The following is a 23,890-nucleotide window of genomic DNA, read 5'->3' as shown; positions in this document are numbered from 1 at the left end:
TACTGAACCGGGTATTGGCCCTTATTTATGCCAAATATTATTTAAGTAAATGTTTTTATATTTGGTATTTCATTTACTTAAGATATTATTCATAAATAAGCAAATACCCCCCTATTTGAATCCAATAAAAATAGTTTTAAAAAAATCAATTTCCAAAAGGATAAAAAAGTCAACCCCCCCCCCCCCCAATTCAAGAACAAAAACTGGATTTTCTACGATAGTTAAAATTTTCAACTTTCTAATGCTGAGGTTTTTCTCAAATCTAAAAATTCTATAAATCTTAATATGGTAAAAAATTGCTAAAAACCAAAAGTGCAGTAAAATATTCATTTGTTTTGATATCTAAACAAATATTTTCATTCTAAGCAATTTTGATAACATTCGCGCAAACCAAATAAGGTTTGACCGGAACATAACTTCTTCAATATAAATCATATTTAAGCAATTTTGGATTTGGTGGAAAGCTGGTTGTGTGCTCAACCTAATACTAAAAGTCTCGTTTAAAAATAAAATTATCTGACTAGTCAAACTTCTTAGAGAACAAGAACATTTCTCTAAATCGAGAACAATTTAATTACTTATAGATAAGATTATATTTTCTAAGAATAGTATAAACCAAATGTGAGACTAGCATACACCAAATGTATGTTTGATTGTTTCAAACTTCCAATAGCTTGCTTCTTCAATTCTGTTGTCTTCTAGTTCTATGTTGATTTTTTATGACTTGATGTGGCTTAATATTTATTTTTGATGACTTAATGTCACTTAATGTGGCTTAATGTTGATTTCTTATGACTTGAGGAGGCTTAATGTTGATTTTTTATGATATAAGATATATATTGTAGCATACTAAAAATAATGTTAGAAAAGGGGGGAAATAAAAAATAACACTTGGGGGCACGGGCACATTGGTCGCCTAGGCTAGGTAGGCGCCTTGTCATCTAAGCGCTTAGACACCCCTCCAACACCTTGGGTCGTTTTGCCGCCTCGACAACTATGTTGTAGGGTGCAAATGGGTATTTGTTGTGAAGCACAAAACCAATGGGTCTGTGGATAGATATAAAGCCCGATTGGTTGCTAGAGGATTTACCCAGACTTATGGAATCGACTACCAGGAGACTTTTGCACCAGTGGCCAAGATGAACATTGTAAAAGTGATTTTGTCATATGTTGTAAACCAAGTATGGGACCTTCAACAACTTGATGTAAAAAATGCATTCTTACATGGTGAATTGGAAGAAGAGGTCTACATGGTTCCTCCAGGTTTTGCTTCTCAAGAGACTCAGAGGAAGGTATGTAAACTTAATCGTGCCTTGTATGGCTTGAAGGAATCTCCCAGGGCATGGATTGGGAGGTTCCATAAGGCAATGGTGTCAATCGGATTCAAGCAAAGCAATGCCCATCACACTCTCTTCATCAAGAGAACTCCTACACATGTCACTATTTTGAGAGTTTATGTAGATGATATTGTTATCACTGGGAGTAGTATTGAAGAGATCTCTTCGTTAAAGCAGTTCTTGGACAAGGAGTTTGAAATCAAAGACTTAGGGAAATTGAGATATTTTTTGGGTATAAAAGTAGCACATTCAGCAAAGGGTATTTCGCTCTCTCAAAGGAAATACACCATTGACCTATTGACTGATACAAGAATGTTGGGCTGCAAGCCGGTTGACACCCCTTTAGAGCCTAATTCTCATCTTCGAAGTAAGGAAGGAGAACCTGTTGACAAGACCAGCTATCAGCGGCTAGTTGGGAGACTCATTTATTTGTCTCATACACGTCCAGACATTGCATTTGCTGTGAGTATGGTGAGTCAGTATATGCATGATCCCCATTCAACTCATTTTGATGCAGTGTATCGGATATTGCACTATTTGAAGGCTGCCCCTGGAAAAGGTGTTCTTATCTCACCTCACAATCACCTTCGCATTGTACGTAGATGCTGATTGGGCAGGCTGTCCTAATGATAGGAGGTCTACCTCTGGCTACTGCACTTATGTTGGTGACAACCTTGTCAATTGGAGGAGATTGTGGCTCGTTCTAGTGCAGAAGCAAAATTTAGAGCCATGGCCCATGGCATCTGTGAGTTACATTGGTTGAAGGGTTTACTTTAGGATCTTGAAGTTTCACCTGAGTTGCCCATGCGTCTCTACTCAGATAGTAAATCTACGATCAGCATTGCCCACAACCCGGTTCAACATGACTGCACCAAACATGTGGAGATTGATCGTCACTTCATCAAGGAGAAACTCGAACAAGGTCTTGTGTGTATTTCATTTGTTCCTTCAGGAGACCTGGCTGATCTACTTACTAAGGGTTTACCTAGTAAAAACTTTGTTTTAGTTGTTAGCAAGTTGGGCATGGTTGATATTTATGCACCAACTTGAGGGGGAGTGTTGTCATATGGGTACAAGGGTATAATAGTCCAGTAGGGTTTAGTCTATGTTGCCCTAAGGGTATTATTGAACTTGTACTTTCATTATAATATTATAAATTTAGAGGACCTGTGTCTCACTGACACAAGTTCAATTCCCCAAATATTCCATCAGACCACTTTAACCATAAAAGAAATCAAGAAATCTCCTTTTAATCTCAACCACTTTATCTTAGGGAACATAGGTTCCCCTATCTAACAAATCTGCAAGGGGAGGCAATATCCAGGACCACCAATCTATGTTGAGTGGTTAGACTCTCCTCAGGTATAACCTTACAGTCCTTACAGAACAATCTGTCGGACCTTCTTGTTAAGAAGAAATCTATTTGGCTGGTATGATGTCCATTTTGGTAGGTAAACGAATGCTCGTTTCTTTTCAAAGGTGTTCACAGTGGATAAATTGTAAGCTACCGCAAAGTCTAAAATTGAGGTCCCCTCCTCATTCCTCTCCGCAACTCCACAGCCTCCATGAATGCCTCCATAGCCTCTACAATCTCTCCCAACATGACCAATCAGATCACCCCCTATAATAATCTCATCTCTTTGACTAAAACCTAGCACTAATCCATCCATGTGTTCCCAAAATTGTATCTTACTACATTCATCCAATCCTACTCGAGGTGTGTAACCACTGATTATATTAACAACCTCTTTCTCCAATACCAGCTTGATGGATATAATCATATCTCCAAATCAGTCGACATCCACCACAACATTCTTAAGGTCTGTATCCACGGGACCATGACAATCCCCACTCCACTTCTATTACTTTGGTCTCCCATATACCAAATTTTAAAGCTGTCCAACACCTTAGCTTTGTTTACCCTTCCATTTAATCTCTTGAATACAGGTATTATTAATCTTTCTTCTCCTCATAACATCTATCAGCTCCATACTCTTATCCGTTAAGGAACTAATGTTTCAAGAAGCTAATCTAATCCTACGCTTTTTGACTATATTCTTTACTAGCACTTGTCCATTGTACAAGAACCCTTATGGTCGATAGGACATGAAACTCAAAATAAAAGTACATAAGTACTCAAAAGAATATATAAAAGGTACTTAAAAGAATAATAAAAGCACTCAAAAGAAAATAGGATCCAAGCAAGAGATTGACTGAATATAATACGGTGCCAGCTGCCTACCTGACGCACCAATAAAAATCATACAAAACAAAATTTTTTGAACGTCCAAAATAGACCCAGAAGAGAATGAAATAACTGATTTCCTGTAATGTGATGCCTGCCAAACAACAAAACTGATCCAACGGTTCATTAAACTATAGGAATTCTTCTCTAGGATGCTCTGGCAGCAGAGATCAGGTAGAATCTTTGGCAAACTGTGCCAAAAGATAAGGTGCCCCAGGAGTATAAATTGTATTTCCTTCATGCAAGTTCTCACATGTGTTCCCTTTGTTTTGGTCTCAAGTAGGCTAGGAAACTAATAACAAACCTGTAGATACCTATTAAAAAAATACAAACCTGTAGTGAATGCCGGCAAGTTTGAGTCTCAACATCCAGTATGGATACAACATTCTCAGCAGCAGCTGCAAGATACCTTCCAACACGGGGTTGAAACCTCATCTGGGTTGTGCCACCCTGCATAAAACACACAAAGCTTAAAACCTAATAACCACAGAAATCATTGACATTTTAAATAAAACCACCAAACAAACTAACATGATGTTCCAGAATTAACCTCATAACCAGTCGCTGTTTCATACCTTGAACACTCTAGCACAGTTACCATTTTTGATACTCCAATATCGTATCTCACTGTCACCGTCGCACGAGCAGATAAGATCCTCTTTATTTGGGTGGAAGTCCAATGACATGACAGAAGCAGAATGTCCCATGAAGGTCCGGAGTGAATATCCTGGCTGCACAATGAAATTATACATCACATCAAGAGTTTATTCAACATGTTACCTATCACAAAGACAGACAGAAAGAAACCAAAATCCATGTGATTTCACAACTACTGCACCGATAGGTATTAATGCAGGACCGATCTAAAAATTGATCCTATTTTAATATCTAATGGGTATGGGTTTTATTTGTAATGGGCTGAATCATAAGGCCCAAAAGTGGAGGAGCAAAGAGGTGTACGAAAATTAACTAATGGTGGGATCCATTAGAGATTAGTTTAGGACTTACTTAATAGTAATTGTTATAGGGTTCTTGTGAGGCTCGTTCATCAGTTGTTAGTTTTGTCTTAAGTAGTAAGTCCTATTTCATTAGGTTTATGTTTTGGGGGTTTTAGTAGTATAGTAAGTTAAGCATCCTAATAGTATTGTCTAAGTTTATTTATTTTAGGATAGCAAACATTAGGAGGATTCTATTTTCTTTTTCTTACTAATGGATATTTAAATACATGTAATTACCCCTCCCTCACATATGAATGGAATATAGAATATGGATTGTCTAGATCAGAAGGCTTCCTCTTTTCTCCCTCAAAGTCTCTTTTCCTCTACCCCTCTTCTTCACTTTTTACGGTACTTCACTTTTCACGGTACTATTTACTCTCCCTCTTAACTGCAAATCACACCTCTATTCTCCCTACTATTAATCTGCTTTTTCCCTATGCAACACATCAAAGCCTACCTAGCCTACCCATATCTGGCTGTTATACCATGAATGATGAATCCATATGACATGTTTGATTTTTGTCAAGAACTTAAAGTTGTGCAAGAGTACTTGCGAAAGGTTGGAGAGAATCTTGACAAGTCTCGGCAAAAACTTGACCAACTAAGAATTCAGCCACTACAAGCTCGAAGGAGATGTTTTGGTATTTAGCCGGAGCAGGGCTGCTGGGATAGATAGTCAATTTTTCCATAAATAGTAGTCACAGTAACAGAAGCAAGAGCTTCAAAGAGAAACAGGTCCCAATCCCAAACATACAAAAGCTTCTTTTGACAAGCTGACATCATTCGTTGAACAGTGGGTGGAAAAGCAAGAACAAGAGCTACAGATGTTCGAGGAAGGAGTGACACATGGGGATGTGCAAGAGCAACCTGTGAAAGTTTGTGTCAACAAGGAATGAACTGGTTGATCTCCCAATTATTGATAAAGTTGAGTTCATGTTTTCAACTTATGTCTACAACAACGAACCTTAAATCACTGATTTTCTTTCATCTGAATGTGTGTTGATTGTCAACTTTAGGGTCAAGGAGTATGGTTGCTGCTGATCATGGTTGAAGATCTTCAACTGCTTAAAAACTTGAGGACGAGGTTTTGGAACCAAGGGGGAATAATGCAGGACCGTCCAATAATTGGTCCTATTTTATTATCTATTGGGTAATGGGTTTTTAATTCTTTGGGTTTAATTTGTAATGGACTAAATTACAAGGCACAAAATGGGTGTCTAAAAGGGTATGCGAAAATAAAAATTTTAATAAGTGGTAGGGCTCATTAGAGGTTAATTTAGGATTTATCTAATAATAGCTGTAATAGGAATGTTATGAGGCTCATTTTTTAGATGTTCTCTTTGTCTCAAGTAGCAGAATCCCTTTAGATTTAGTTTCAGTTTTAGAGGTTTAAATTGTTAGCAAGTTAAGAGTCCTAATAGTAATTTCTAAGTGATTTTGCTTATTTTAGGATACTAGATATTAGGAGGGTTCTATTTTTATTATTGATTGATCATACATGTAATCACCCCTCTCTTATGAATGAACATGTAATCAACTCTCCTTCACTGTTCATGGTACTGTTTACTCCCCCCCCTTCTCTGCAAATCACACCTCTGTTCTCCCTGCTATCGATCTACTTTCTTCCCTAGGCAGCAGCCCCTAATTTTCTGCATCACAACCTGCTGGAACATACAAACCAGCAAGCTTCTCAGCCCCTGGTTTGTCAGGAAAATAGCCTATATCTTGGCTTGTGGAGCAGCCAATCTGACCTTTGAATCCTAATATGGTATCTCAGTTGGCCAGCTGCATTAGGTTGCTTAACAAGATCATGTGTTAGCTAATGAGATCACGTGTTTATCATGTTTAGAGAACAGAAAGAATTTTAATATACACCTCTTAATGCAAAGATAGCAACATAAATCTTCAATGTGGAACACTGTTACGTACTCCATGTGTATCTTATTTAATAGTTAATTAATATTAAGTAGTTAATTAGTAGTAATAAGTTTATTTAATATTAAGTAGTTAATTAGTAGTAAGTGTGTAATTAGTCATTAGCAACCGGAAGAATTGAAGAGAAAATGTAGGAGAAGTTGTAGGAGTGGGAAGTGAGTAGTTATGATAACCAACTATTCTACGTGCATTTATTTGTGAATGATGAAATAGAAAGGAGACTTTGGAAAATTAAAACTTCTCTTGAGAAAGGCCGGCTACCTCCAAACAAGCCAGACTCCCGGCTTCGTTTGTAAAGCCCCAAATTTATCTCTCTTCCTCTCTTCCTATCCCTATTATTTCTTTTTTATTTTATTTTATTTTATATTCAGATTATCTTGCATGTAACAAATGGAATCAGAGCCAGGCATGGCAGAGGAAATCGACCGTCCCAAATCTATACCGGTGTATCCTCCTCTGTTTAACGGCTGGATGGAAGCGATTTGTTCAACAGAGATTGACCGTCTCGGGTATGTACGAGATTTTCATCAGGTTCTCCAAGTATTGTTGAACCGACGAGTTCGTGGGTGTAACATTGGCAATCGACGGAAGCAACTTGGGAATTTCGCCAACAAGATTTGGGATCCGGGTGGAATTATTTTAAATTTTTATTTGTAATTTAATGGTCTAAAGGACAAGACCAATTTTAGGGGGAAGGATTGTTACGTACTTCATGTGTATCTTATTTAATAGTTAATTAATATTAAGTAGTAAATTAGTAGTAATAAGTTTATTTAATATTAAATAGCAAATTAGTAGTAAGTGTGTAATTAGTTATTAGCAACTTGATGAATTGAAGAAAAAATGTAGAAGTTGTAGGAGTGGGTAGTTGTGATAACCAATTATTCTACGTGTATTTATTTGCGAATGATGAAATAGCATAGTTGTCACGGCGTCATGGCGATCCAAGTCGGTGGAGGGGTATCTAATCGATACATCGACACGTCGCCCGCCATGGCATTGCCATGGCGATCATGTTGACTATGACAGAATTGTAATTAAATCCAAAGTTGAATGGCAAAGTTGAATGGCAAACTAATAGATAAATCAAGATTTATAAGAGCAATGGCAGAATTGTAATTAAATCCAAAGTTGAATGGCAAAGTTGATTGGCAAACTAGTAGATAAATCAAGATTTATAAGAGCAATGGCAGAATTGTAATTAATCTAAAGTTGTAAAGGAGTGGCAGAACTGTAATTTAATGGAGTTAAAGAGAAAACTGAATGGGTTAAACAGAATAGCAATAGAGAATATAAGGGGTTTTATATAAATAATATAAGTTGTCCTTACTTGCAATTTTAAAGACTTAATGTCTTCTTCAACCTTGCAATAACACGATAGAAAGAGAGGCAGAGAGGCGGTGAACTGGAGTAGTTCCAGCAGAGGAAACTCCTTATTAAGACGATTCTCCCTGCAATTTCTGGAACAAAATCGCAGCACCAAGGTCTGCCGATCCCAACGAAAAATAGCCCCAAAATTCTACTGGCAACCGACTGGTGAGATCTAAAATCAGATCTGGCGGATGTCTTAGTTGCAGGTTACTAAACCAAGGCTAAAATAGGAGATTTTGGGAAGCAAGGAGTGGGTCTAAGGTTGGGGAAGAAACAAAAAATTAAAGAAGAAGAAATCGAAGAGGGAAAGAGAGGCAGGAAGAAGAAATCGAAGAGGGAAAGAGAGACAGGACGCCATGGCGTAGGTCGATATGCACAGACCTCCAGCGCCAGGATGCCATGGCGACGATATGGCGATGCCATGACAAGAAATAGAAAGTAGACTTTGGAAAATTGAAACTTATCTTGAGTTTATCTTGAGAGAAGCCGGCTACCTCCCAACAAGCCAGACGCCCGGCTTCGTCTGTAAAGCCCCAAATTTATCTCTCTCTTCCTCTCTTTCAATCCCTATTATTTCTTTTTTATTTTATTTTATTTTCAGATCATCTTGCATGTAACAGACACAAACAATAGTCCTCAAGCATGGAAGTATCTTGGTCGAAAGAATGCATAGGAGTAAAACAGGTACTTAAGGTCTTCCCATGTAGTAGTTTTAAAAAATGTAGACTTGTTCAGGACCCACTAAGTATTGGATTTTAGTCCTTCAGAAACTAACAAAGTGTCCAATAGCACCTATATATTTTGTGCTCGTAGCAGTTTTACCACAAACAGGCACCTATTTCCACTGTAAACAAAGATGAGAACAAGAAACCCACAATCTCACTTATCAAAACAGTTAAAAAAGAAAAGAGAAGCATCCCCCAATCTCAAAGGCTGCAGCATGCATATGAATAATGAAATCAGTAACAAAATAAATTCATAACTTTTCCGGTATCAGGCCATATTTGTCGGTGGGGGTGGACGAGCAAGAAATTCTAACTATCAAAGCCAGATCTCATTCTGTTAGAAAGAACCAAGCAGAATGTTTTAAACAAGGTATGATGGAAAACTAGCAGACTTAATTACATAAAATCTATCCAACCATACTTTTTTCCTCGGGATAAAAAAAGGGAAAAGAAAAAGCTTTAAGCCTAAGATTCCAGGATCCTGTGACACCCTTTTATTTTATTAATTTCAGGAAAAAATGAATGACAACCTACAATGGATGGACACTGCCTGACCCCGTCGGAAAATTCTCTATGTATGGAATAGAAAGGATCTTCCCCCAACTCTCTAACTGCTCTATACCTAAATTATCTTCACAATCCGAATCTTACATCTAAAGGGATACCAATAAAACTAAAACACACACACACACAAAACTAAAATATGCCTTATTCATTCCTAAAAATCAATAGGTTGACCATGGAGTTTGGTCTTCACACAATCACACATCCTCACACAAGTAAAAGATATAAAGGTCTCGGTTTGTTTGAGATGAACCATGGCATTGCATCATTTACAAAGAATGCATGTCAATCACATTTATTTCTCATAGATGTAACACATCTGAATGAAATTAACTGTGACTGTCAATGGAACAGACAAATGGGATAATATAATAAAATATATATACTGTTGAAGTATCTGTAGGAGAAGGTTTTGGTCATACAAGTGTAACAGGGATACAAGGAGTATATATTTGTATTTATAGGGCCAGTCTTCAAAACACTATTAGAAGCATATTGGACTGAAGGAGCGTGAATTGATCAACACACCTCAGCTTCCCACTGCTCTTTTTCCTCTTTTCTCTTATCTTCTATCTCTTCTCCTTACTGTGATACTATATTTCAAACAACTCATGAAGTATTACGCCACCAAACTCTGTTGAACAAGTGTCCTCTATAATTGATAATTCTCACAAAACTAAAGGCTAATAAATAGCGAGTCTAATACCTGTGTCCGCTTATCCAGTAACGGAGCAAAAGCCATTATGGAACTGATAATGCTTTCAGCCCATCTGATCAATAACTTTAAGAACTTAGGGGGCACATTATCTAGGAAAATCATTGTCAAAATATGACTGCAAGATGATGTCCTAAATACTAAAACTTGATGATTTATATTAGATTCTAAAGCGAGAATATACAGGAAGAGTACTACAAATACCAACAGTACTTCAGGAAGAAACAAATAATTAATCAATGGATAATCAGGATGAGTAACGATAAAGAAAACTTTCCACTAACATTGTCAACATCCCAAACCCTGACAGTTTTGTCAAAAGAAGATGTAGCAAGACGTGGCATGCTTGGACTGAAACGAACATCAGTTATCAGCAAAGAATGTTCTTCCAGTGTTGTCTTTTGCTTTAAAGAATCCGTGTACCACAATATAGCCTGCATTACAAAATCATCAGGACCAATTGACATTATCCTTCTAGAAATAGTAATGTTCAATTTTAACCGGCAGTAATTTCCCCCCAGCAACATGAGGAGATACTCTTAACCACTTCCTTTAACTTTTAGCCAACTGTCACTTACTGTGTCTCATACTGGCTACTTAAAATTAATATAATTAAATTGAAGGAAAACAGTATACCCACTTTGCACATATACCTTCTTATCATGCCCACCACTAGCAAGCAGTTTTCCATCAGATGAAAAGTGGCAACATACGACCTTACTTGTACTTGCTCGAATGTGGCGAACTTCTGTAAATGTGAACCCTGGTTTTTAAACACAGATCCAATAGCCTCAGGGCAAATTCATGTGATTACAAACAGAATACAGTAACAAAAGATAAATTAAATTACAAGACTCAGGTTAATATCATAGACTCCGACTTGGAATCACAGGCACTGTAAAAAAGGGATCATCGCACCTTTACTGACATCCATACCACGTCCAACTGTGTCCCTGGGGTCCGTATCGTCATGAGAAAGGAACGACTCAACATTGTCATCTAAAGAACCATCCTCCACAAATCGATCCATATCAGCCTGCAATTGAAGATCTTTATCATCCCACTGTCAAAATGGAGTGCTAATGAGAATTGTGAACAAGTAATATTTTTTCTTTTTGAAGACGCACATGAATCCGACAAAAATAAAATCTGCTCACCAGTTGAGTTGATGGAGATGTTAGAGTTCCAGTTCCATCAGAGCCAAACATGATCAAAGGCTTGGTGGAACTTCCACTGTGTGGCAAAGTAGACATTGAGATCACGTCCCCTGGGGTATGAGTCGATGGTGTTGAGGGTGCAGAACTTGGGGAAGGTCCTGCCGTGTTTGCAGTTCCTGTACTGTTGGCAGGCCCAGAAGATGATACAGGTTGCTTTCTCTTTCGCCCGCTCTGATTTTTTGAAGCCTTAAAATTAATTAAGAACAACTGTGTTAGAAATCTAACCTTACAGAAATGATCAAAGGAACGCCAAAGGCGTAGAAACGATATATTTATGTAGCCATCTAATTGACAGACCTGATCTCCACGAAATGAATTTGACAAGCTGCCATCCACAGTGACACTGCCAGCACCACCCATTTTGTCTTGCTGGTGGAGATGATGGTTTGAACTTTGAGATTGCTGACTTGAAAGTGCATGCTGCTGAAGCTGTTGCTGCTGTTGACTGCTACTCTGCTGTTGTTGCTGTTGTATCTGAGCTATTTTCTACAAAATAGAACAAAATAATGCAAGGAAGCTGTGGCCTTCAGATGGGAGAACTAGCACAAAACTAAAAGATTAAAAATTACAACTTCAAAGAGAGAACGGCAGAGGAAAAAATACCTTCATAAGAATCTCTGTCTCAGCACGTGGCAGAACTGGGCATGCAGTTTGCATTGGTGATCCAACATTTGGAACTATTTCACCAACAGAATTGGAATGGCCATCCTTCCCAAGAACTATATTCCGACTGTTGTTAAGGAGCATTCTAAGTCTTCTGCTATCAACATCGCTGGCAGATGGTGATGCCAAATTTTGCTGTGCCTGAAGCAAAAGCTGTTGTTGCTGCTGTGGTGTCAATAACTGAAGTTGATGAAAGGGTTGGGGGGATTGTATAAAAGATTTCTGCTGCTGAAGAAGCCCAGAACGAAGCGGCTCAAGCCCCTATAGAAAGGAAGGGAAGGTAAAGCAGAAAAATAAGCAACACTGGATTTTGATAATGTATTCGGTTGTAGTAAAACAGAGGCTAGTGAGACCAATCGGTGAAACATATATCGAAAAAACCAAATAACAGATCCCTAAATGTCATAACAAATTGCATATTTGCCACAACATTATGAAATGTTATGTGAAGTACTATGTATGGTTATAACAAGCATTAATCACTGTTCACTGGGCTATAAATAACACAAACAATTAAATGTCAACATTTTTCCTCACTGGGGTTTCCCACAGTGACGCAAACCTTAGTAACATAGGCCCAATCAATGAACAAATACAATTAGAGCCAATAATAGGATAGATCAATACAAGCCAATCACCTTTTACATGGATCCTACATTATGAGGTGGATGTTCAAAGATTTGGAGATAGGATTATATCCATCAAGCTTGTACTGGAGAAAGAGGTTGTCAATATAATTAGTGCATATACACCCCAAGTAGGATTGGATGAAAGGACTAAGTTACAATTCTGGGAAAACATGGTTGATTTGGTGCAAGGTTTTGGCCAAAGAGAAAAGATTAGTATAGGGAGTGATCAGAATGGACATATTGAGAGCATAGTACTAAAACTCGCGAAATTTTGGTCAAGATATCGAATATTTCGAGTATCTCGACCTGTCCGAATCGAAACGCAAGTCCAATATGAAAAAATGCAATATTTCGAATATTTCGGAAATTTCGGTCATCTCGTTTCGGAAATTTTTGAAATCTCGGTAATTTCGATAATCTCGTTTCGAAAATTTCGGAAATCTCGGTCATTTTTGGCATTTTACACCCACAAAAAAATACCATATTTCGACGCGGTATCTCAGAAATTTCGGTCAGACCAAAACACCGAAACGAAACGAGATTTAGTACCATGATTGAGAGAGACCGTAGAGGCTATAAAGGTGTTCATGGAGGTTATGGTTTTGGCAAGAGGAATGAAGAGGGGATCTCAATTTTAAATTTTGTTGTTGTTATCCATGTGTTGAGCACATCACATGTTGGAATTGATGTCAACACTAGTGCCAAGGTGATACTAACTTAATAGTTCGATTGTGATTCAGTCGAGGATATAATTCATTTGATGGCTGGTTCAATTGATGAGCCAAGGCAATAATTAGTTGAGTTGGCTCACTGAGTTCAGTTGATGAGTCAAGGTAATAATTGGTTGAGTTGACTCACTGGTTTATGACTCGGTCTATTTTTTGGTTAAATGATTGGCTCATGTTGGATCAGCCAATTATATTGGTTTCCCTTAAATGTTTTAAGCCCATAAGGTTTCGGCCCAGCTCTGTTACAACTGTTGAGTATGGAGATTAAATAATAAGTTTATTTGCTGCTGCCACATGTTTATTGGAGTTGTTTGATTTTGATTCAGTACATTACATCAGCCCCTATATTGGTTAAAATGAAGTTGAGTTCTATTAGAACTCTTAAGGTCTCAAACGTGGACAGCATTACAGCTTCCCTTGCATGGATCTTGAAAGAGATTTTGATAGGAAGATGGACTCAAAGCTGATGTTAAAGATTGAAGACTGTGAGCTATTTTGCTGTCAAATTTGGTTCAGAAATTCAGCATATAATGGACCACATAAAAATAAAAAGTTCAGCAAGAATCCAAGTTGGAGATGAATTTTAAAATAAATTGGACAACTAAGATTCAGTAGTTCAAAGTGGAGAAAGAGTCAACCTCATACAATATAAAACTCCTTTACAGAAAAATCGTGAGAAGAAGATTTAAAAAGGAGTTCTCTTTAGTACGTGGACAGCAAGGACTCCTTTCATGTAGGTGAGCAGCAGCCAATAAAAAAACGGAGTTTATCCATTGTAAACACTCGAATTGAAAAGAGAGAGGAGCATATGGATACCTATAAAAGTGAGCATCATAATAGCCAAATAGATTTCTTCCTAACTAGAAGGACCAATAGATTACTACGTAAGGACTATACGGTGATACCAGGGGAAAGCATATCCACTCAACATAGATATTGGTAATTGATATATGCCTCACTCCCCAGGATCGTAAGGAAGGGGAGCCAATTTGCCCTAGGTGATGTAGATAAGTCACTTAGGGCTTATTTTAGTGGAAATAAGTTTTGGGTTGGGTTATAGATGTGTTTGGCTTTTGATCCTATGGGTTTATTTTGTAATTGACCAATTTAATGGGCCTAAAATATGGGTAGAAAATAGGAAAACGGGAATTACTTCCTTAGTTTAGTTAGAATCCTATTTTGAGTTAATTTTCTTTATTATTTCACTTTCTTAGTAAATTTAGGTTACCTTATTAGTTAAGGATAGGGCTAGGCCTTTCCTTTTTAGTGTCTAAGTATATTTTTAAGTCTTCTATATAAGTTTGTAAGGGAGGGCAGCATGGTACACGAATTTGATTAATAAAATTTTGGCTTTAGCCTTTGTTAAAATCCTGAGATAGGTAGGGTGAGATGCCCATTCCCTTCCCCATCCCCTTCCATTGGTTATTGAATCCAAACCCTAATTTGTTCAAATCGAGTTCAAGAGTGCTACAAGCTGCTGGGATGTCTGTCAATTGATTGTCACATTGGTTTGAAGATTATTACATCAAGATTAATGTTGCTTCAACAAGTTACAAATTTGTGGTTTTTTTATTTATTACTTCAGCCAAGGAAATTGTTCCCTCATTTGAGTTTCCATTGTTCTCTTGCTTCCCTTATTCTTACTTCCCATTGTTCTCTTGTCTCCCTTACTCTTACTTCCCATTGTTCTCTTCGTTCCCTCGTATGATTTTTGTTTCCATTGCTCTCTTTCTTGTTCTTTGGAGATTTTCTTTTTCATCCTGCCTGGGATTAGACCTATGCTGATCTAGTCCTACATTACTAGGAAAAGGTGGTGGAGCTTAAAAGGGGGGGGGGGGTTAACTAGAATCCATTCATTGAATAAGTGGACAAAAAAGGAAAGTGGGACTTTAAGGGGGACACTAACACGATATGGAACGAGATGACAACTTGAATTAAGAAGGTTGCCAAAGATGTTCTAGGGGAATGAAAACGTCATCCCACTAGGAAGACTTGGTAGTGGGATGGTGAGCCGTGAGGTTCAAGCAGCCATTAAGACTAAGAAAGCTAGCTTTAAAACTTTGTAAAGGACTAAAGATGTAGAGGATTTGAAAAGGTATAAGTCTAACAGAAATGAAGCTAAGAAGATTGTGGGAAAGCAAGGGCAAAGAAGTATGAAGATCTCTATAACCATCTGAACCAGAAGAAAAGAAAAAGCTATCTATCTATTACATAACTAAAATGAGGGAAAAGAAGAGTAGAGATTTCGACCATGTTAGAAGAATTAACAGTGACGATGGTAGAGTGCTTGTAAGGGATGAGGACATTACAAAGAAATGGGAAGAGTATTTTTACAGCCTACTAAATGGAGCCATTTCGAGTAAGAGTGGCCCAGAAGACTGCATTACTCATCAAGATACCACACGCTATAGATAAATACAGAAGCTTAGGGTGTCTGAAGTTAAAGAAGCCTTAAGAAAGATGAAAGTATGCAAAGCACCAGGCCCAGATGGGGTCCTAATAGAAGTGTGGAAGAGCTTAGGAGTATGTCGTTTATCTTGGTTAACCAAACTATTAAACAAGATTATAAACACAAGGAAAATGCCGGTGAATGGAGGAGAAGCATTGTGGTTTCAATCTACAAAAACAAAGGTAATATTCAGAGCAGCAATAACTATAGAGGCATAAAACTAATGAGTCATACAATGAAATTATGGGAGAGAGTTATTGTAGCCCACCTAAGAAGACAAACTACTATCTTGGAGAACTAATTTGGTTTTATGCCAGGTAGATCAACAACAGAAGCTATTTACTTACGGTCGAGTTAGGTCTCGAACCCAAGATTCCCTTGTTGTTATCTCATCGCTGACGTGGCACATATCTAGGGAGAGATGATGGTCGGAGTACAGCTTCCTCTGCAAGAACGATCTCCATATGGTCTTTATTGACCTAGAACAAGCCTAATGCCAGAGTCCTTAGAGAGTTAATATGGCATGTACAAGAGAAGAGAAGGGTTGTGAGTAAGTAGACATAACTAAAGATATATATGAGGGTGTGGAGACTAGTGTGAGAACCGTGGGAGGTCAAGGCATGGTTCAAGGTCTCAATTTCAGACCTGGTATCAGCCTTGCAGAAAACCGAGTTGAGCCAAGATCTCAGCGAGTTGATGTATTTTTTTTTTGTTGAACTCGTTGCTTGGTTTCAGTGGGTTTTTGACTTAGTTAGGTCATGAAACTTGGTATACAGCCTATTTTGGGCCATTTAAACACAATGACACTATTAGATTTTGAAAAATCAAAGTCCAAATAGGAGTTTGACTTCAGACCCTAAGTTGGTAGGCTACGACGTACATGGTCTCTAATAGGCCCTATTCTACACATAATTTAGTAGTAGAAAGCATACAATTAATGTAAAACAACTTAAATAAGTATTAGGAATGTAAAAATGAACATCAATCTTATCTCACTTCTATCATGCAAACGAGTGTCATGTTGGATCAAAACCTTGAGACCTCGCTTGACTCTGTCGAAGCAAGTTAGTCTCTGTCTGTGACACATAGGCTTCCCATGTCAAAGTGTTGCTGAAGAATCGAATGTACTCATCCCCACAATACAAAAAAGTGGAGTCATCAAAAAACTGAAATTACCCTATCTTAGGGTATGGATCTCTAAAACGCAATTGCGATGAACTCGATCCACTATTAATGGATGGTGGCTGTCAAACTATCATTGGCGATTTTCCGTCAAAAAATGGGAAAAAATCTCAATTTTTGGAAGTCCACAGAGAAACCACCAAGATGAATGAGACCTCATTCCATGGGTCAAGGTAGTGATTCCTAGTTACAATTGGATTACATCAAGGATCAGCTCTAAGCCCTCATATGTTTGCGCTTATTATGGATGATTTAACCAAGAACATTCAAGATGAGGCTCTGTGGTATATGCTTTTTACTGATGATATCGTCTTGTTGGATGAGACAAAAGCAAGAATTAATGCTAAGTCAGAGTTATGGAGATCAACCTTTGAATCAAGAGGTTTAAGATAAGTAGAATGAAGACGAAGTATATGGTGAGCAACTTTAGATCCACTAACACGGATAATGAAATGGTGAATATTAAGGAAACAGAGATACCGCAAAGTGATTATTTTAGATATCTGGGGTCAACCATAAATAAAGGTGATATAGAGGATGATGTTTCACAAAGAATTAAAGTGGGATGGATGAAGTAGAGAGGTGTGTCCAAAGGGTTGTGTGATCATCGTATTCCTTTAAAACTTAAAGGAAAATTCTATAGGACAGTCGTATGACCAGCTATGACGCAGATGTTGATGTAGATCCAAGCCTCCTCGAGTTGAAGAAACCACCCTAGGCATAGGGTCATAGTAGAAGGCTTAGATTAAATCTATACTTAGTTTTATTTTTAAGGTTTTAATTGAATCGGTTCAAATTGGTTGCATCCAATTGGTTTAATTTAAGTTGGTCTAATTTAAGTGTCTTTTATTTTAAGTTATTAGGGGTAGATAGGTCTTTTAACCCTTTTAAACTTTTAAGTTGTTTTAATTAGGTCCACCCCTCCACGATTTAGTGAGGGAGTATTTTGTTTAGATTAAGATTTGGCATATGGTCTTCTATTATTAATAATGAAATCGTGGGAGGCTCCCCGATAGTTTAGATTTAAAAAAATATTTCGTTTGAGGCTGCCATTGTTGCTGCTGGTGATCTCCTTCCCCTTTGAGATTGAGTCTTGTGAGTCATATCAAGGTAAAGGGTAGGTGGATCTCCTGTGACTCCTTGCATCTGTTCATGATTGGGAGGTCTTCTTCAATCAACTTTCAAGCTACTGCTGCTACTGATCTTCATCCCAGTAAGTTATTTACTGTTTCAGTATTCTCCCATCTTCTTCTTAATCCTCCCACCTAACCCTAATCGATATCCATAAACCCTAATTCTTCAAATATCTGTCCAGCACCATCCCCTCATTAGAACACCACCAGAATTGGACCACAGCACCCTCTCATCTCCTCCTCCACTCGACCTAGCTTGCAGCCCCATCCTAATTCCCCCTCATCTCTATAAAACCCCAAAACCCTAAAATACAGATCCTATACTTCCAGCCATCAAAACCCAACCAAACTTCAGTCGAATCACCCTCTCACTGCCTAGAACACTTGATCCAAAGCCCCTCTCCAAATTGTCATCCCAAACCCTAAATTCTCTACTTTTCCTAATTTCCAAAACCCGAAACCCTAACCCTAATTTCTGAAATTTGAATTTTTTATTCAAACCTTGTTCAACCTACACCATTAGCTTCTCCTAGACCTGCCTATTAAACCCATAAAAGATTTAACCCCATTCTCATAAACCTAACCCTAGATTTGACCTAAAATACTCCAATCTGTCCCAATCGGCCAGCACCTTTGTGAGGGTCTGATCTACGTGGCTCCTAGTAGGTCTTCTACCTATCTAGGACTACATTAGATGTACAGAGCGGAATGTTGGGCAATTAAGAAGTGTAATATAGATAAACTAAGTGTAGCAGAGATGTGGATGTTGAGATGGATATGCAACAAAACGCGGAAGGATTAAGTAAGGAATGACCATATTAGAGCTTTGGGAGTTGCCCTGAGACATCATTTGAGGTGGCATGGCCATGTCCAAAGGAGGCATTGGGATGTACCAATACGGAGGAGTGATCTGATTCAAATCGAAGGAACTAAAAGAGCTAGGGGCAGGCCTAAAATGACCCTAGGAGAAGTGAGCAAAGACATGCATAGGTTAGGTCTTGTCTCAAGTATGACCTCGAATACAGATAATCGGGGGGCAAGGAACCATGTAGTCAACCCCAGTTAGGTGGGATATTGCTGAGTTGTTGTTGATGCTGCTGTGTTCCTTTCTTTTTATTATTATTATCTATACGTTGTCTTTGCACGGATCCATGTAGCCGAGCCCATTTTGTAGGGATAAGGTTTAGTAGTAGTATCAATACTAGTCAATCTTTTAGCAGTATAAAATCAAAGACATCACATACTAATTTTCAACTGAAACCTCACAATATCAATGAAAGTCTCCATGCAAAGGTGGGAAAACTAAAGGGGCATTCCTTCGAATCACAAAAACAAAGCCACTCAAGTTTCCCATGACCAAAATTTCTGAATTCCTTTCACTACTCCCAACATTGAACATAGCAAATAGCTAAATGGCAGAATAGGTAAACATATTTGTAATGAAACTGAAGACTGCAAGTTTTGAACATGGGAAATACTATAAAAATGAGTTAAGAACATAACATAAAAGACTCACAGTGAGTGGCCATCCTTTCAAAGTCAAATTGTTACCACCTTGATTTGATCCTGAAATAACAAACAAAACATCAGCAACAAATTTTCCCACACAGTCCTCAGGCAGTTAAAGTAACCTACAAATTAGAAATAAGCAACAAAACTTCCCAAATCGATGCAGGACAAGTTTCAGTTTTGGTTTGGGTTGGCCTTAGTTTTCGGTTCTATTATTATAATGGACTGAAATGTAAACCCCAAAAGTGTTGGGGGGGTTAAAAGGGTACATGAAATTAATATTTTACTTTAGTAAGTTCCATTTTGGTGTCGTCAATTGGATAGGAGACTAGTTGTTAGTCTATGAGTTAGTAATTCTGATTACTTAACTATCCAAGAGTCCTAGTTAGGTAAGTCTAGATACCATATACTATTAGTAGTTGATATGATCTAGAAGATTCTCTTATTTCTACAAATAAGCATTGTACCATGCCTGCAGTTTTAGTTAATGATGAATATATATGTTTTTGAAATTGAATGCCTTCTTGGTTTTATCCTCTCCCTCATAATAACTTGGTAAAAGATTTCACTCCCTCCTATCACAACTTATCTCTCCATTTTTTCTCATTTGTGAGCTTGTCTTCTTCCCTACTTTATTTCAAAAACAAAGTTACTGTTCACATGGACAGTGTTGTGGATCCCACCTTAGATTATGTGTGCTTCTATTCTAGAAGCCTTGAACAGCAAGACACTCCAGGATCGATGGGACAGCTTCTAGAAGATTTTGTTTCCTTTTTGTTATTTCAGTCTTATTAGTCTTAGCTAAATTAGAGTTTCTATTTTAGTTTCTTAGCTGAGTTAGAGTTTCTATTTTTAGATACCTTCTAATTTGTCCAATTACTTGTAACCCAAGTCTCAACTCTCAACTCTACAAGGGACTTTCTATTTTGGTTGTTTCTATTTTAGGCTCAACCCTTGAGTCTATATAATGTAATTCCCGTAGAGGTCTCCCAACGATTATGTTGATGAATGAAATTGCTTTATGCAACTTTGTGTTCTGGTGAGAGGATGAGGGGCTGAGAGAGCCAACCCTATCCCCCTTTTCTATCCTGTCCTCTATTTTTTTCTTCTTCTTCCTTTCAATCTCTAGTACTGCTGCTGCCTTGAGACAGCAACAAACAGCTGCTGGAGAACTCTTTGAAGACTTGAATCGATCCACAATCATCCCAAAGTACTGCTGCTGCTGCACTCAATCATAGAAGGCCTGAAACACCTCTGCGATTCAGAATTCCAGTCCTAATCCTGCTGCAACTTCAAGACTTGATATCTATGCAACTGCAGATAAGATTCAACTGAGAATTGGAGGGCTGAATCCTGTCACCCAGACCTACCTTCAATCCCAGTTTGGAGCCCTCACTTTTGCTGGTTTGCCAGATATAACTTACCTTCCATTTTCAGTCGTAACCTTCAAATCCTGTCCTCAGCCCTCATCTCCATATCGGGCCATCAGAATTAGTTCTACTTTGGAGGGATATTCTGCCTTGTTTAGACCCACGCTCGACCTGCGTTCAAGGTCCATCACTTGGCTGAACATCGAAGTTCTGCTACACCTTCTAATTCTAAGTTTAGCCTTGATTGGGTCTGCTGTTTGGGAATTAGTTGTTCATTGCTATTGTGGGTATTATTGGGGTTAGGTTATCTCTAATTTAGCCTTACATTATTACAGTACCCCTGTTCTAGCAGTAACATTGTTTTCCCCAAATCAAGTTCGAAGCCTCCCATCCCTCTCCTGTTTTCCCTCATCTCTTGGTGAGTGATTTAACCTACCCCAGGAAACACTAATCCCTGGTTTCAGTTCCAAAATTCTGTTCTGATTGAGGGATATTTCCAGCAATCATACCTGAGCCTGCAACTTTCGGTGGTTTTGCTTTCAGAAGAGTTATTTCATCTCCTTGGTTGCTGGTTCTACTTGATACAGGAGTAAATACGAGGAGCCCTCCTACGATACCACAGCTGGGAGATACAAGGCCATCTAAGGCCATACCAGAGAGTTCCAGTTAAGCTTTCCTCTCTGGTTGGCGCTGATTCAAAGGCTGGAGGTAGAAGATGATCGATTTCTTTTGTTTTTAAAAGCCTTCATCAAGTGTTTCCATAAGTACCCTTCCTTTTGTTTCACTAGTCCTTCCAATCCTTATTTTGTTTTCTCTTCCAAGATTATCCCTCCCACTAATACGTCACACTCCACTCACTTGTGTCCCATTTCGTATATTTTGAACTTCTATTAAATTATGTGTTGAATAATGTACACCAGAATACCGTGGGTGTATTCTGGTCCTTTTAGGTTGTTTACTTATTATATCATTATGTACTGCCTACTCTTCTAATAGAGTTGGCTAGACTAGATTAGGGGCAATTCTGTCCTATTTTATCTTTCTCAGTTATTATAAATAGAGGGCTTGTCCGATCAATAAGATCACTCAAGCATTACAACCTATTCTTCTTCCATCTTCTCTTCTCTTCTCTTTTTTCTCCTCTCTAAAGTTACTGGTTACAGGTCCTAAGTTTTCTACATGTTATCAAAGCTAGGCAACCAGTGACTGATTCTCTCCAAGATTGCCATTTTGAGAGTCGTTTAGGGTTTCTTGTTTTTAGAAAGAAACCCTAGTTCATCGAAGAAGAAGAACTAGGGTTTCATACATTGAGTTGCTGATTCGATTTGCTACAAGTGCTCCCTGTTTTTAAGATCGATTCTTCCCTTTTGAGGAGATTAAAAGCCTGCATCGATTCTTTCTTTTTTTCCAGATTCAATCTGGATTTTTTTTATTGAAGACACAGGATCTGTTTATTGCAGATCTGTTTCTGATTTGTAGACCTATTTATCTGCTGGCCAGCCAATGAATATCGATGAACGCAAGTTTTTTGAAGATTATTCTGCCTTATCAAGAATCAATTCTTCCCTCTTGAAGATCGACTTCTGCAGATCATCTCAAGTTGCTGATCACGGTTGTTCAGATTCGAAGTTTTTTTCTTCAGTTTGTGGAGATCGATTCTGGTCATCATTCTACTGATCAGATTTAAACTTCTACCCTACCGCCAGATTCACTTGTAGGGAGTCGATTTTTTATGGTTTCTTGGTTACCGCCAGGTCTGTTTCGAATATGGCTGAGAAGAAATCGTGAGGAAGAAGCAGTCCTCTCCTACACGAGCCCTGCCTTGGTCCACGATTCTATAAAATCCTTCCCTGGTATCGTTGCTACAATCAACCTCAAGGAGGAGATGCTGTTTCCGCCTCTGGTTCTACATCTCTGGCTGCCGCTGCTATGGTTCTGGTATTTCCTGGTTTGAAGAATTGGTTGATGGCTACTACTGCTGATCTGGTTTCAAGGGTTGATTCTTGCTGTGGGAAGATTTATTTGGATAGATTTTTCCACCCTACTGTTGGCTTCGATTCCTCACTGCCGTGGTGTTCACGCCTCTGTTCCAGCAAAGGGTTTGGGTTGCCTTGGTGTTATGTCGTGGAGAAGAAGAGGGGTACTTCAGCACAATGATAAGTATGCCCCTCCAGTTTATAATTGTTATTTCAATTTTATTCCTTTTTCTATTTCCACTTCCAGCTTTGCCCTTACCTTTTGAACTTATTTAATCCTTGACCCTACGGCCCTCTTTGTTTCTTTCAAAGGACTTCTATACTGTTCACCATATTTACCAGAATGCCATCCCTTTTCAACTTTGTGTTATTTGCAATTCTGCCATTCCCCTATTTGACTACCTAATTGACACTTGAAAATTCTGGTTTATTACCAGTTTGCCTTTTGGCTTGGATTGTATTTAAAAATGGATTTCAACCAAATTACAGCCATGTCATCCTTTTTCCAACTCCGTTCCCTTTCAATAATTCTAATTCCCTTCATATCCCATACCTTTGGTATTTACCCATAACACCTTTGGAAATTTCTAGTAACTTATAATTTTGCCATTCCTTCCTTTTTAATTATCCATAGCACCTTTGGAAAATTCTGGAAAATTACACTTTTTGACATTATCCCTTACATCATCTCCATTATTTGTCCACGTGTATTACACCACGTGAGGGAGAGATTGTGTACAATTCCATTGCAGAACTTGCAAAAACTTGCAGACATTGCAGAACTTGCAAAACTTGCAGAACCTTGCAGACATTACAGATTCTTGCAGACAGTGCAAAACATTGAAGACCAGTTTTTTCCACCATTGCCATTGGGTATCTCTTGTTACTGGGTTGAATTTTCCGTGAGGGGTAGATTGAAGTATTGTCTATTTGAGGATTTACAGTTGAGTTGATTCAGGTTTTTCCGATGTTTGCTGCCCTATTTATTTATCTCCAAGATTATATGTTACTATGAAGATCCGAGATTCATCACTGAACAGTTATTGAAGATCGATGAAAGCTGCCTTTTTTGGAAGATTGTGTCTGTCCTTTTTCTGCCTTTATTAAGAAAAGTGTTTCTCTCTATTTTGAAGATCGACCCTTC

The 23,890-nt window shown here is 38.2% G+C and overlaps 1 protein-coding gene across 10 annotated transcripts in view; it reads right to left on the bottom strand.

Moving 5' to 3' along the window:
* Positions 1-23,890, bottom strand: part of LOC122671143 (transcriptional corepressor LEUNIG-like) — a 48,670-nt gene that overhangs the window by 12,277 nt on the left and 12,503 nt on the right. For 6 of the 10 annotated variants that reach the window (XM_043868241.1, XM_043868242.1, XM_043868246.1 and 3 more), the window contains 9 exons: positions 19,408-19,457; positions 11,711-12,031; positions 11,405-11,593; positions 11,048-11,293; positions 10,809-10,953; positions 10,544-10,653; positions 10,175-10,324; positions 4,158-4,313; positions 3,916-4,032 (listed from right to left, as the gene is read on the bottom strand). In XM_043868241.1, the coding sequence (XP_043724176.1) occupies positions 3,916-4,032; positions 4,158-4,313; positions 10,175-10,324; positions 10,544-10,653; positions 10,809-10,953; positions 11,048-11,293; positions 11,405-11,593; positions 11,711-12,031; positions 19,408-19,457 (1,484 nt within the window). Of the gene's footprint in view, positions 1-3,915; positions 4,033-4,157; positions 4,314-10,174; positions 10,325-10,543; positions 10,654-10,808; positions 10,954-11,047; positions 11,594-11,710; positions 12,032-19,407; positions 19,458-23,890 lie in introns of all 10 variants that reach the window. The other 4 variants (XM_043868244.1, XM_043868245.1, XM_043868243.1 and 1 more) reach the window with 3 other exon arrangements.

This window comes from Telopea speciosissima, chromosome 8 (genome assembly GCF_018873765.1).
Source record: "Telopea speciosissima isolate NSW1024214 ecotype Mountain lineage chromosome 8, Tspe_v1, whole genome shotgun sequence".
NCBI classification, from domain to species: Eukaryota; Viridiplantae; Streptophyta; class Magnoliopsida; order Proteales; family Proteaceae; genus Telopea; species Telopea speciosissima.
Note: the sequence above shows the minus strand (reverse complement) of the source record. Positions and strands in the feature narration are given on the sequence as shown.